Consider the following 12,463-nt stretch of genomic DNA (forward strand, 5'->3'; position numbering starts at 1 on the left):
CAAATCAACGTCAAAAACGCAAGCAAGAGACAGCTAGATCCTATATTGCTACCGGGGGGATTTTAACTGCTGAAGAAGGCCAGCAGCTTGCTCAGCAAGCTGCAGAATTGCAGGCAGAGGCAGCTGACCAAGCTGATATGCAGCCTAGAAGACGTGCACCACCGCGGTGCAGCAACTGCAATATTCAAGGTCATACTAGGGTCAGCTGCCCTAGTAAATAGGCAATTATTTTACATGTAAATAGCTTCAATTTAGGGGTGGTGTAGTGAGATAATTAGATATCTAATAATAATGGCGTTGGTGGGTGTTTCGCTCGGTGATTGATTACGTTATTTTCTACATAGCATATATAAGTACCTGATTCTTGCAAGCGATCCTCGAAGGGAAGGTATTTCAACTTGTATGTACTTAGCTAACCTATGTCTGTACTTACCATAACTGGATCAGCTAGCGACTTCACAGCTTATGCATGAACAGGAAACTGAGAAGATAGGTAGGTCGTCTGACGGTCTGTGATAACTCTACAGTAAAACCGGTGCGCACATGTACTATATACAAAGATTGTAATTTACATACTAACAGTAGATCACTCTGGACCGCAGACACTAGAGATCTTACCTACCTACATGCTTACACCACCACTATTGCATTGTTGCAGAAAGTCTCAATTGTTTCAATCTTCTGATATCTCTACCAATTACAAGTACATACCTAAGGTATAAGTCTTGGCATGAGAGATACCCGACTCAAATCAACGGAACCCTCCCATCGGAACCATATAATGGGCGCGCGCGGCCCGCCCGGACCGACGAGAGAGAGAGAGAGCGAGCCTATGGATGTCGTCCGTACGAACGAATGAATCCAAATCAAATCCAGTCTTTTGCTCCACCGGAGCCAGAACCAGAACCAGAATCTATAATTCGTACTCTTTGTGATAATGGATCCAAATCCCATTTTACCCTTCTCTCTTTTTTTCGCTGTCAAAATAGAGATATAAGAGGTATTTAGAAGGTAGGTGCTGCTTGACATCGCCTTGACAAACCTCAACAAGCAACTGGTTCCAAGTCCAAGTCCCCTACTAGGTACCTACCTAGGTAATTTCACCCGAAAATACATCTCCTGTCTCCAGTCCCGCCTGCTCCCATATTCTTGTCCTGAGCTCCTCTCGGCTATGGCCTCGCCTCCATCTTCCCCTACTGCTAATGCGTCCCCGGTGCTCTTCTATATTTAATATTGTCAACTTTAGACAACACTTCACATATAAATACTTGTTTTGACTGTCAGGGTTCATTTTAGAAACTCTGAACTCCATATCAGGAAAAAAGAAAAATCTTGATGACAAGGAAAAATGTACGAGTGAAGTTGGAGGGAGTGAGATGGAAGAAGAAAATTTACAGACACAACAGGGATAAGAAGTCGTGAAGGAAATCCATCCTCTTAGAAGAAAAGAAGGGGAAATGGAACTGGGAAGGAGAACGAACGTTCTTCTTCTTCTACAGCCAAAGGAAGTTACAGTAGAAATTGAACCGAGCAGTTACACGATAAATGCCTTATCTAGGTCTAGGAAGCCGAGCGTTTCATCGAGGCGGGAGTTGGTCAGTTGTTTTCAAGGCATGCACATGCGAAGAGTCGGTATGTACATACATAGGGCCTAGAGTAGCAAGGCACCGTGAAAAATGCGGCATACTTGTATTACTCGAATCTACTTACCTTTTTTTTTGGGCTCATTTCATGAAGAGCTTTCGATAGTGCCGCGTTCTAGAAAGTAACAAGAGGTTTTATCTTGTTCCACGAGCTACCTGAGGGAAGTATATACGTGTGAGATGGTATCTATAGGCTGCCCAGCAAATACGGGCAACCCCATTGCGCTTGTCCCACATGGGTAGTGACTGAGACTCTATCCTTCTTTGCATAAAATTGATGAAGTTGCTATGTACATGTACACCTCATGAGGTTCTCACATGGATAGGACCTATAAAAAGAGACTTACAATCATCTCGATAACCCTCTTCAAGACTAGAAGCATAGATAGTCTCATAATTCCTCTTTTCTCCGCGTACCTGAAGGCTGTGAAGATGCACCTTTCCCTCCAACCTGCTTCGTCGGAGTCGACGTATCAGACCCTACCTCCTCATCCCCATCCATCTGTGAATACCCCCTCATGCCAGCCGTCAGCGCCTTCAGATGAGTCCAACCAGGAGCATCCTCGCCCAATCCCCACGCAAACACCCCGCCCAGATCCTTTGTCGCCATGATAGCCGGGAACTTCCTCCGAATAGCCTCCGGCGTATCCCAACTCCAAAAGATATTCTCCTCCGGGTCCCAGAAGTAGTGACCGCCTCCCTCACTATCGTATTTTCCTTCAGACAAGGCCTTCTCAAAAGATGTTGACAGCTCCGAGGGAACTGGATCATGCCAGGAAAAAGCGCCCGCATGCCCAAGGTCAGCGCCCGTCGACGGATCTTCCATCCGGACCGTTTTGCATCCGATTGGGCTCCGATCACATCCCCCCTGGGGGTCTGTTCTGAACCATTTCACGTAGAATGCGAACCCGAGATTGGCTTTTTCGGGCGGGAGTCCGTTCTCCAGATACCGATTGATCGCGTCCAACGAGAGCCGTATGCCAGTGTGGTGTTTCGTGACGTTATCCCTCCTGTTCATCAGATCGTATGTCATGATGTTGAAGAAGTCCACTGATGGAATGATTTCCGGAATCGTGTCTTCGGTGAAGGCAATCATGTCCCGTGGGAGACCTGGGACAGCGGCCGAGATCAATTTGTCAGGGCCGAGTGCAGACCGGATCTCCGAGAGCAGTTTGGGGTAGGCTTCGATCTCCCAGGCTTTCGCAGCGTTTGGGATTTGTTTGTAATCCTCGCCATTTCCACTGTTTATTAACATAGTTGGCTATTAGTTACTGCCGGTTTTTATGTGTAAAACGTTTTTACCTACCCGGGATACTCCCAATCTATATCAACACCTGAAGGGACAGTCAATTAGCAATCGACCCAGAAACAGAAAAAAAAAATCTGAGCTTTTTTCTTTTAAACCTTACCATCTGCCCCAGTACGCTCAACCATCGCCTTCACATTCCGAGCAAACAACTTCCGGCCGCTCTCCATCGCCGCTGCCTCAGAGAAGCCTTGGGTATCACCCCACCCCCCAATCGCTACCATGATGGCAGTGCCGTTCGCAAACCGGGGCCGTACGGCCTCGACTGTCGTGAAAAGAGGCCATTCAGACATAACATCAGGGGCATTGAATATCGAGGAACGCATGAAGGCGAGAGCGACGTGTGTTACATCGGACACGAGTGAAGGCTCGGGAATGACATTATGTTGTCTATTGAATTTGGAATTTGTAGGTATTCGATAAATAATGAAAGGAGAGTAAAAAATAAAAAACTCAGGTCTGAATGGATCATGACTCACCCTGTCAGATACATAATGCACTTTTTAGCATTGGCCATATGGGATAATGCTAAGAGGGATAATATAGGTGCGTGGAGCAACATTGGGTCTGTTCAGAGTGAGCCAAGTAATCCAGCGGCTACTGGCCTACTGCTGTTCTTGGGCCTATAGCAGCTACAACTCTGGTGGTGATCTATCTTGTAATCTGTGTCGGATATTAAAGAGATGAAGATAGTAATATAGACACTGTGCCATGGCTGCCGTGTATGTAGAGTACATGTGATCGGATTCCGTACCAGCCACCAGTGGCTATGCGGGATATGTGTGTGGCTGATGCAACTGGTCTGTTCTATGTCATACATGTTGAGAATTTTATTCAGATCCCTATCATGGGCGATGCTAACGCACGCTGTGTAATACTCGATTAGAGTTCTGTGTTTTGTCACTTTGTTTGCCTGCTCCGGCGACATCAGGGACCTCAGGGACCATTCCATGCCAGCATGGCTGGCAGCCCAGTAGATTAGGTAGATGTATATAATAAGCCTGGCAGATTTCTGGAGAAAAGGAATCAGCGAGCCTTTCAATACCAATCTATTTGGTGCCTTCACAATTTCATGCCTGCACAGAAGACGGACTCTGCTGCGTAGCCTAATTGTTAGTGTTTAATAATGGACTTTTCCAAGACATGTAGGTATTGCAGTTGACTCTGCATTCTGCGTTTTTTTTTCTGCCCTTTAGGAGTTTGATAAAAGAAGGCAAAAGAAAAATGAAGACCACAGACAACTTCCCAAAAACCAAAATGATCTTCCAAGTTGCGCTTTGCATATATGTACAGCAGAGTAGAGTGCAGTACGGTGTAAGATCCCCAAAAAAAAGCATCCATATATATATATATATATATATATATATATCATATGTCACTCCTCTTGTCTATCCCATATTCTTTGACGTCTGTATATGTATACAGTGTATTTATATTTACAACAATGCAAGTGCGCAGAGTAGTGTGATACAATGTAATGCAATATAATGCAATGCAATGCAAAAAGTGAGGGGTATGGGGTATACATGCAATTCGTTAAAAAAAATCAAAACGAAAACTCAAGACAAAAAGAAATGATGAATAACAGACAACCACACCTGGCTGGCAGACAAACAAAAAGAAAAAGCAACAAATCCAGTCGCTTGCTGTATGTATGTATGTATGTATGTATGTATGTAAATGACATAACACAACACCGGGGATATATGCAAAAAAAGATGCAAGAATAAAAAGGACTTCATCCACTCCATAAAATACAACAGGGCAGTAAAGTAGTAGCAGCGCAGAGCCAGAGCCAGAGCCAGGCTAGATATCCCTTGCCGATTGACTGGCTAGCTAAAAATCCCACATCCCCCTCTTTCTTTCCGCAAGACGTGCCAGGACCCTTTCCCCCTCATTCAATAGTCCTCCCATCCGACCTTCCTGAAGTCTTCTTGTCCGAACAAACTCCAGCAGCGGCCGCGTATCGCACCGAACGGTTGCGGGGATCGTCGCGTGCGAGAGCTGTTCCCACGTCGTTGGAGCTAACGAGATCATCGCAGAGACGTACGAGCGTGCCGAGTCAGACGTTGTTATGAATGGCCAGTTTTGTTGTTGGTGTGAATTGTCGGAGACGGACGCCTCATCAGGGACAGAAATATCGAATCCGTACGCCCAGCAGATCAGTGCTGAGGTGTAGAGGGCCCAATTTGAGTGGAGCATGATCAGAGGACTTGGCGGGATGGGTGATGATGATGTTGTTGTTGCTGTTGCTCCCTGCGTCCCTGGAAAAATGCCATCCAGGCTGGCAGTCGTAGGAACTGGCTGTGACCCCGATGTATCATGCCCATATCCGGTACCTCTACCACTGAGGCCAGTTTCGACGTTAACATGCGGTTGGTCCTGACCTGCAAATTGCACCACTGGATCTAGTTCCCCGGAAACCGCGTACCCCAACACCCGTACGGCATGCCAGACGGCCTTCCTCGCATTTTCCGTATCTGACGCCCACTCCCGCAATACGCGTTTCGCCCTCCGAAACTCTTCTTCTCGGGGCAGTTTTCTGTTGAAAAGCCATGACTCTCCACTGACGGTCAGCAGAGCCTGCACTGGAGTATGTCGAGCCGCCAGGAGAGCGTGGTAGGTGAATAGCGCGCATGAATATGGCGAGAACGAAGTCGAAGGTCGAAGAATGGACGGGCCATCCGCAACATCCAGCATACTTTCAAGAACCTGCGCAAACCGCCCGAGTGAACCCTCCAAGCCCCGGTGCTGCGCTTGACTAGAAATGTTATAGGCGAGAAGAAGCGTGGTTCGAAAGCTGTCAAGAGACCCCGTATCAAGTCCGCCAGGTGTACCGAGGGTCGCAGCAACGGACGATAAAGAGCAAGGCTTGAAATTTCTGGCGAGTCTGTACCAATCTTCCAGCCGCCAGGTCTCCCACAATTGCGAGTCGCAAGGGAACGGTAAATCTATCGTTCTCTGGGGAAATTTCCGAGTCTTTGCGTCTCCGAAAGCCTGCTGCAACATAACCGGTTGCTGGCCAAACAATGCAGATTGTTGAGTGTCAAGAATGAACGCAGCCTGCAATACACGTCTCCTCGCCTCATGCTCCACCCAGAACCTGTATGCTTTATTCAACGCTTCACGACTCGGATTCGGTGGTAAGGTATTAAAAACGGCAAGAGGGTTCTGCGAAACCCAGTGACGGTCATGCGTGAACTGAGAAAGGTGTCAGTCAGTTCGCAGTCGTATGATTCTGACGAGTGGCCGACATACGCTGCCGTATAAGCTCCGGAAGCGGTGGGAGATCTGAACATCGGCCCTGCGAGATCGAAACTTAGACAAAAGCTCCAGTAGGAAGACGGTCTGGATATCGGTCACTCGAGAACGACTGGTTATTGGGATTCTCTGCAGATTCAAGGAGTTCAGCTTCCACGAATTCTGAAGGAACGGATTACTGCACTAACAACCGACCTTGGATAGTAACTTCTGGCACGCTTCAAGCAGCGCCAGGGAATATTCCTTCGCATTCTGCCTGGTGTCGTACTGAGAGCCTATCGCAACCATAGCGCCGGCCGTCAAGGGGCTGGGCTTGGTCGCAAAGAAGGTCGGGCGGTGGACAATCGGAAACAAGGGGTGAAAGTGCTGCCAATAGCATTCGAAACAATCCTGCCATTTCACGGTGTCCACGATTTCCATCCCGTCGTTCCCTGAAATGACTCCGGGGGCGGAATTAAGTTCTCGTCGTAAGGAAAACCACTCATCCCCATCCAGGTTGGAGAGGGGTATTGGCACTGGAGAGTCTTGCTGAGCGTTAGTCCCAATTCCCAAGGGCTGATACCCGCGGGAAGGTTCACCTACAGACTGAAGGACGTCTCCATCCAGAGAGATGGGAATCACATTTGGAGCAGGCACGTTAGCCTCGAGTGGATCCCAATCTCGTGTGGTAGAGTGTATCTGAAGCGGCGAACCAGTCAAGTCCGTATTGAAGGCGTTCTTGGGATACTGCTCCATCACCGAGGCCGGCGCGGATGAAACGGATGGTCTTGGAGTTGGATAGGTAGGAAGTTGGAAAGATGGGACGTCTGACGATGGCGATGCGCAGGTTTCTGGAGAGGAATAGAGCGGACTGTCATCAGTAGAATCGCGAATGTAACCAGGAAACATATGGGTCCTGGGATGCAGCGGCATCTCCGTTCCGTTCCATGGTAAAGAGTAATCGCCCGCAAGGTCTGGATGTACTCCGGGGGTCGCCACTATCGAGTTGATGGACATCGAACTGGACTGCGCGCTTGTTGCTGGAAACGATCCAGTGTTCGCATCGACCGCAACGGGGGTTACCACATTGGGAGGATCCGAGGTTACCGAAGTTTGTCTCCAACAACGTTGAGCGGCATTTTCGTCCGTCTGCGCATCTAGCTCGCTACATACCGTCGTCAATCAAAGACCGGAAGCCATTGCAAAGAACTACACCTACTGTCTCTCCATGTGACGTGCAAGCAGGTCAGGGCGATGGAATGCTTTCCGGCATCCTTCATAGGTGCACGGAAATGAAGCTTCGGGGTTGTGATTCAACTCATGACGCCTACGATAACCTCTGATTAGAGGGGTGATTCCCAACTCAAGGCGTAAGGCGGAGAACGCAAACATACCTTCTATGTTCCGCCCTGGTGAAGACCTAAACTTTTTGGTCAATGACGCTTGATTGGATGAGAAAGAAACTAAGAGAACAGACCTTATTGCAGCCCGGGAATTCGCAAGCGTGTACTCGTTTCCCCTTTTTTGCTTTGCTGATCCGGTGGGTAGTGGGAGTATAGGTTATAGGAATGGGGATATCCGACACCGAGCTTGTTCGGCGCATGTTTGCGTTCTGATCACTGCCAGACGCACCAACCTGGACCGACGAGGTGGTCGACGTATTGAAAGCTCGTTGCTGCCTTGGAGAAAGTCGGGCTTCAGTATTCGTATTGGACGATCGTCGAGTATGGTGAAGGGGTGCAGACGGGTTTCGTTGTAGTGCCGACGAGGTATCTTCCGTTGACTTCCTTTGTTGAGTTGGCTCCTTGGCCATGCCTTGAACGGACCCGGTGATATATGTCCTATGGGAGTCTTGCACAAACGCCTCACCGGTGGAGGTAGGAGAATATTTGATGTGCGAAGAACGAGACTAAGTATCTGAAACTCGACGAAGCATATGCACGGATGAGCTTCTTGGAGAAGGTCTGGTGATGACAGATATACTAATCCGGGGGGTGAAGAGAATGGGACTTATAGTTGAGGTCGAATCCCGGACCCGGTTGAAACAAAATGGCTGCGGAAGTGGCTGCGGGCTAGGAATCTTTTCGCGACGATTCGTATGCAGAAGGTCCGGTAAGGCATTAAATCTTCCTGACGTTGGGGAGAGGGAGCCAAGATGAGCTTCTGACAAGCACCAGCACGAGAGACGCTGCATGGGATTACTGCTAAGTTGAGGGTGGGGGGCGGGGCTGGATTGGCATTCTAAAATGAATCAAGAGTTGACCGGTGCGGCTGAGTCGTGCAGAAAGAGGTCAAGCTGGACTCCGTGCCTGTACCGAAGATGTATACTCTGAAGAATAGTGCGATCTAGGGAGTGAAGGGCCCCGGGACCTTGGGAACATGCCAGGCGAATCCCGGCTCACTTCATACTCTCTCCAGTGAAATGAACCCTCGGGAGAACCGTCGCGCGGGAGAAACAGAGCAGATCGTCAACCTAGTGTGAAGGGTATGGCGCAGGAGAGCGTCCCAGAGCGATGGTCGCCTGACGGCGATGTTGGTTTGTTGTAAGCATGTTGGTCCTGCTCCGCCATTCGAGTGGTCGGGTGGGCTCTAGAACCGAGCGGAGCGTCGCCTGCACGAGCCAGAAAAGACGATATCCGGAAATAGCTTTCCACTGCGCATCTCGTTGGCCGCGGATCGAGTGCAGGGTCTCAGGGGAAGCCGACGAGGGCTGTAGGGCCCCGGCGGGACAAGGTGCAGGTCGGGCTAAGCCGCTGAGGCGGAGAGAGAGAGAGGCTCGCAAGAGATGTCCAGGTGGGTTAGTCGAGTCGTCCCGGAGATAGGGTTGCGCCGGATCCTAGTCGAGCAGATCTAGTGGCCCTCTCGCCGCTGGTGTAGCTAAATCAGGCACAGCTGCAGTTTTTCGTTCGTCGCAGACTGCATAGCCGCGCCATCCAACGCTCCAACGTGCTGCTGCACTCCCAGGGGTTCGGGTTATACGTCCAGGCTGGGATGGCTTTCCTTGCTGACATGTTAGCCGTGCTCGCTGCGATGTCTACCCACATCTTCTCTGGAAAACCCCGTCAAGTCTATAACTACAAGAGACGATTCCAAGATCTCTTCGTCTCGACGCAATTTCCGCTCACAGGGAGAGATAATAATACTATTGCGGCACATCTCTCGGCTTCCGCGGATCCAAGGCGAAAAAAAAAGACAGTTTCTTCGTCGCCCGTCAGGTGCTTGGCCCACCGTCCCCGATGACTCCATGACTCCATGGAGAGTGGTGGACAAGGGGACAAGGGTACAACCCCGCCACAGTAGTTTAGTCGCAGCAGCGAACAATACCCAGCCCTGCGGGTCCTGGTGCTAATTAGTGGCTGCTAAACTGGAGCATGCGTTCAGCGCCTTGATGGCTATGAGCGCCGTGCCCCTGAGCGCAGAGGGCTTGCTCCGGAGTATTCTCCGTACGGAGAAGAAGCAGATGATTTTTGGCGCGTTTCATGAAGTCATTTGCGGGATGGCGCCGACGTTGCCTATTTCTTCGTCCGGGAGAGCACACAGACATGGAGCTTGGCAAGGCTTGACCCAAAGACGCCGGCGATTAGTCTGTATGCAACCCGTCTAGCTTCCTGCTTGCCGTCGACGCCGACGCAGATACCGTCCAGCGTCAGTATAACCTTCTTTTTGACTCTCTTCTGCCCAGTCCAGTCAGGACGGGCATGGGGTGGCATAGCGCACAATTCGGGGTACGTAGAACGACCGTTCGGTGGATAGCTCGGGGCGCTGATCGAGCGGTCTCCATTCCGCGGGTCCGCGGGGAGGAAAAGGCGTGGCCGCATGGATCCAACGCGCCCTCCACGCGCCGCATCCTGATTGGCCTGCGGGCCGGAGAGGACCTGCGATCTCGTCACGTGCTCGACAGGGATTCGAATCCTTCGCCGCGCGCTACGCTGGATGCGGTATCTTGACGGTCCCCCGCCAGCCCAAGGTCTGATCGCTGGACGACAAAGTCACTTTAACGGCGGTGGACGATGATAGTGCAAAAGATTGGTAGTTCGGCGCGACCTTCTCTTCGAGCCAGTTTATACAGTTCCGCTACGCCGTACTTCGTAATTGCGTGTGGGATCATGATACGTAGGTACCGAGTGGTGTGCACGTAGTGTAGGCCCCTGCCAACATCCATGGATCCTGGTCCACAGACCCAACCTAGAGTCAGCAGAACATGCATGTACGCGGCAGCATTTGTCAGTTACAATTCTCCTCGGAACGGTTGATTCGTCTTGTGACCATTTGCAAGGGATATGGTTGATCGGTCAACGGGAGATCATCATCGCAGGCTGCGGCGGCCAGTCGCCGCCGCAATAAGGTGCTTATTTATCAGCCAGAGATTCCAGACTCATCGTGCACGCTACGTTGAAACGATTCCTACGCTACGGTTGCGCTGGTTTTCCCCCTGGACCAGCAGCATGGGACTGGGAAGGCCATGTGCGAGGGAGCCCTTGCTTCTCGAACGGCACAGAGATGAACATCTTGCACGCACGACAGATGATGTCAGGGACCGGTACGAGTCATGTCCATCCTGTCCCATGCGGCTCCACCGAACAAGCTGCCTCTCAGAATCGTCTCGACTCTCTCGAAATCAGCGACTGCCCTGGCTGCCAAGACCAGCAGTTGCCTGTTCGGTACATTCCGCCCAGGGGGGCGCGGCGAGCGCCGTCGACGCGGTGCCGATTTCCTGACTGCGCGTTCATATTGATCGGTTCCCCCCGCGGTGGAGGCTACTGCGCGTGTCCCGCCGCCATTGCCCAATCGCGTAGGTGTGCGCGGCAGGAATGGCGCACCCGTCAAAGTCTTAGCCCTGGGGAAAAGTAAGATAACCTTCGGTATACCTCGGATAGCGTCCGAGGCCCGCTCGACTCGTCGGACTTCGGTAGTCAAATTGCATCCGTGCCCAAGATGGTCGTCTGGTCCCGCGCTCGATCTGTCTGCCAGTTACCGAACAGCAGTGACCGCGTCTACTGTGAGCCGGTGGGCCTTGTGCTCGGCGCTGTGCGAGAAAATTGTTCTCTGGTAGTGCTCCATTTTGCTGTATGCCAACGGACATCGACTCCTCTCAGTCTGCCTTGCGGCTGAGGAACGTGGGCATGGCCATCGATGACTCGTAAGTACCTGCCCAGGTAAGCACTAGAGCGATGTTAAGCGAGTCACGGGTGATAACCCCTTGACGGTTGATTATTAGTAACAACAAGTAGATTGCTAGGACTTGGCGGTCCGTCAGCAGCTTCAGGCGACATCAGGATTCAGGCATCACTTCTGACGGCGCGCTATGGGCACGCTACTTCAGTGAACGGGCCGTATGAACAATCCAAACAGTTTAGGACCGAGATCATCCGGAATGGTTCCACTGGCACCGTTGGGATAGTTGCTCAATCTGGAAATGCGCTGATACCTTCATATCGGCAGTGATTAGCTAGGCGCTGTGCGGACCGCATTGGCAAACAATAATATAATGATGACATAACCACCTCAAGAACAATACCAATCTGGGGAATAATGGCAATGTCCAAGAAGCTCAGCAGTGGACAGGTTGACCCCTGTCACGCCCTGGTAGTTGAAGAACCATTGCTGCAACATGCAGCAAAGCGACCAGGGTGCCACGAGGCGAAGCAGAGAACCGAGGCACCACCCCAGCGGTGAAGCATTTGTTTCATGCGCCATATTTGGAAACCTGCTGATTTGGAATACAGCCATAGGAGGATGGGACGGTTCGCCAACATGTCCGCAAAGCGACACTCCGTTGAGTTTTAACGCCATACCCGCACGGCGTTGGGCGGTGGCTTGCAGCAGCGGCCGGCGGCGTTGGCGCCGGGCTGGCCCAGTCAAGCATCCCTTCTAAGCGCTCCTCAGCCGCACCTGAGGACAACACCGTCCCAGCTCATATCTCATCTCTTGGACGCTTATGACTTCATTTGGATAGCGGCATCTCCTGTCTAGAGTAAAAGAGGGCGAGCTTTCGACTGGGACCTGTCAGCTCCACCAATGCTGAACTACTACTAAACTACCGCTCCTACCAGAATATCACCTAAGCACCAAGCTCACACAGGTCGCTAAGATTAAAATAGGTAAACACAGTCCAATCCAGGTTTTGTATCCCGGGCCCCTGGCAGATGGCAGCTCTTCCGCAGATGGTTTGTCTGTGGCTCAGATGCCAACGACATTTGACCTCACGTGTGGGATGGATACAAATGGAAACGTTGAACGTCACGTTCCATGGGCTTTATGATGCTTACTGCCG

The 12,463-nt window shown here is 51.0% G+C and overlaps 5 protein-coding genes across 5 annotated transcripts; 1 reads left to right on the plus strand and 4 right to left on the minus strand.

Moving 5' to 3' along the window:
• Window positions 1-2,034: 2,034 nt before the first annotated feature.
• Window positions 2,035-3,275, minus strand: VTN00DRAFT_5670 (uncharacterized protein; the record flags this gene model as incomplete). Its single annotated transcript, XM_069432226.1, has 3 exons — window positions 2,035-2,884; window positions 2,950-2,977; window positions 3,053-3,275. The coding sequence occupies 3 exons, from the start codon at window positions 3,273-3,275 to the stop codon at window positions 2,035-2,037; spliced, it is 1,101 nt and encodes a 366-aa protein (XP_069288107.1).
• A 1,510-nt stretch (window positions 3,276-4,785) lies between these two features.
• VTN00DRAFT_5671 (uncharacterized protein) lies at window positions 4,786-6,498 on the minus strand (the record flags this gene model as incomplete). The annotated part of the gene is made up of 3 exons (XM_069432227.1): window positions 4,786-6,150; window positions 6,208-6,339; window positions 6,406-6,498. 3 exons carry the CDS (start codon window positions 6,496-6,498, stop codon window positions 4,786-4,788), a joined length of 1,590 nt encoding a protein of 529 aa, XP_069288108.1.
• Window positions 6,499-6,608: 110 nt separating this feature from the next.
• Window positions 6,609-7,792, minus strand: VTN00DRAFT_5672 (uncharacterized protein; the record flags this gene model as incomplete). The annotated part of the gene is made up of 5 exons (XM_069432228.1): window positions 6,609-6,734; window positions 6,793-7,354; window positions 7,409-7,516; window positions 7,584-7,609; window positions 7,667-7,792. The coding sequence occupies 5 exons, from the start codon at window positions 7,790-7,792 to the stop codon at window positions 6,609-6,611; spliced, it is 948 nt and encodes a 315-aa protein (XP_069288109.1).
• A 1,909-nt stretch (window positions 7,793-9,701) lies between these two features.
• VTN00DRAFT_5673 (uncharacterized protein) lies at window positions 9,702-11,250 on the minus strand (the record flags this gene model as incomplete). The annotated part of the gene is made up of 4 exons (XM_069432229.1): window positions 9,702-10,158; window positions 10,275-10,374; window positions 10,728-11,026; window positions 11,165-11,250. 4 exons carry the CDS (start codon window positions 11,248-11,250, stop codon window positions 9,702-9,704), a joined length of 942 nt encoding a protein of 313 aa, XP_069288110.1.
• Window positions 11,251-11,258: 8 nt separating this feature from the next.
• Window positions 11,259-11,634, plus strand: VTN00DRAFT_5674 (uncharacterized protein; the record flags this gene model as incomplete). The annotated part of the gene is made up of 2 exons (XM_069432230.1): window positions 11,259-11,329; window positions 11,421-11,634. 2 exons carry the CDS (start codon window positions 11,259-11,261, stop codon window positions 11,632-11,634), a joined length of 285 nt encoding a protein of 94 aa, XP_069288111.1.
• Between the last annotated feature and the right edge of the window lie 829 nt (window positions 11,635-12,463).

This window comes from Thermoascus crustaceus (genome assembly GCF_041956765.1).
Source record: "Thermoascus crustaceus strain CBS 181.67 unplaced genomic scaffold VTN00scaffold_3, whole genome shotgun sequence".
Classification (NCBI taxonomy): Eukaryota; Fungi; Ascomycota; class Eurotiomycetes; order Eurotiales; family Thermoascaceae; genus Thermoascus; species Thermoascus crustaceus.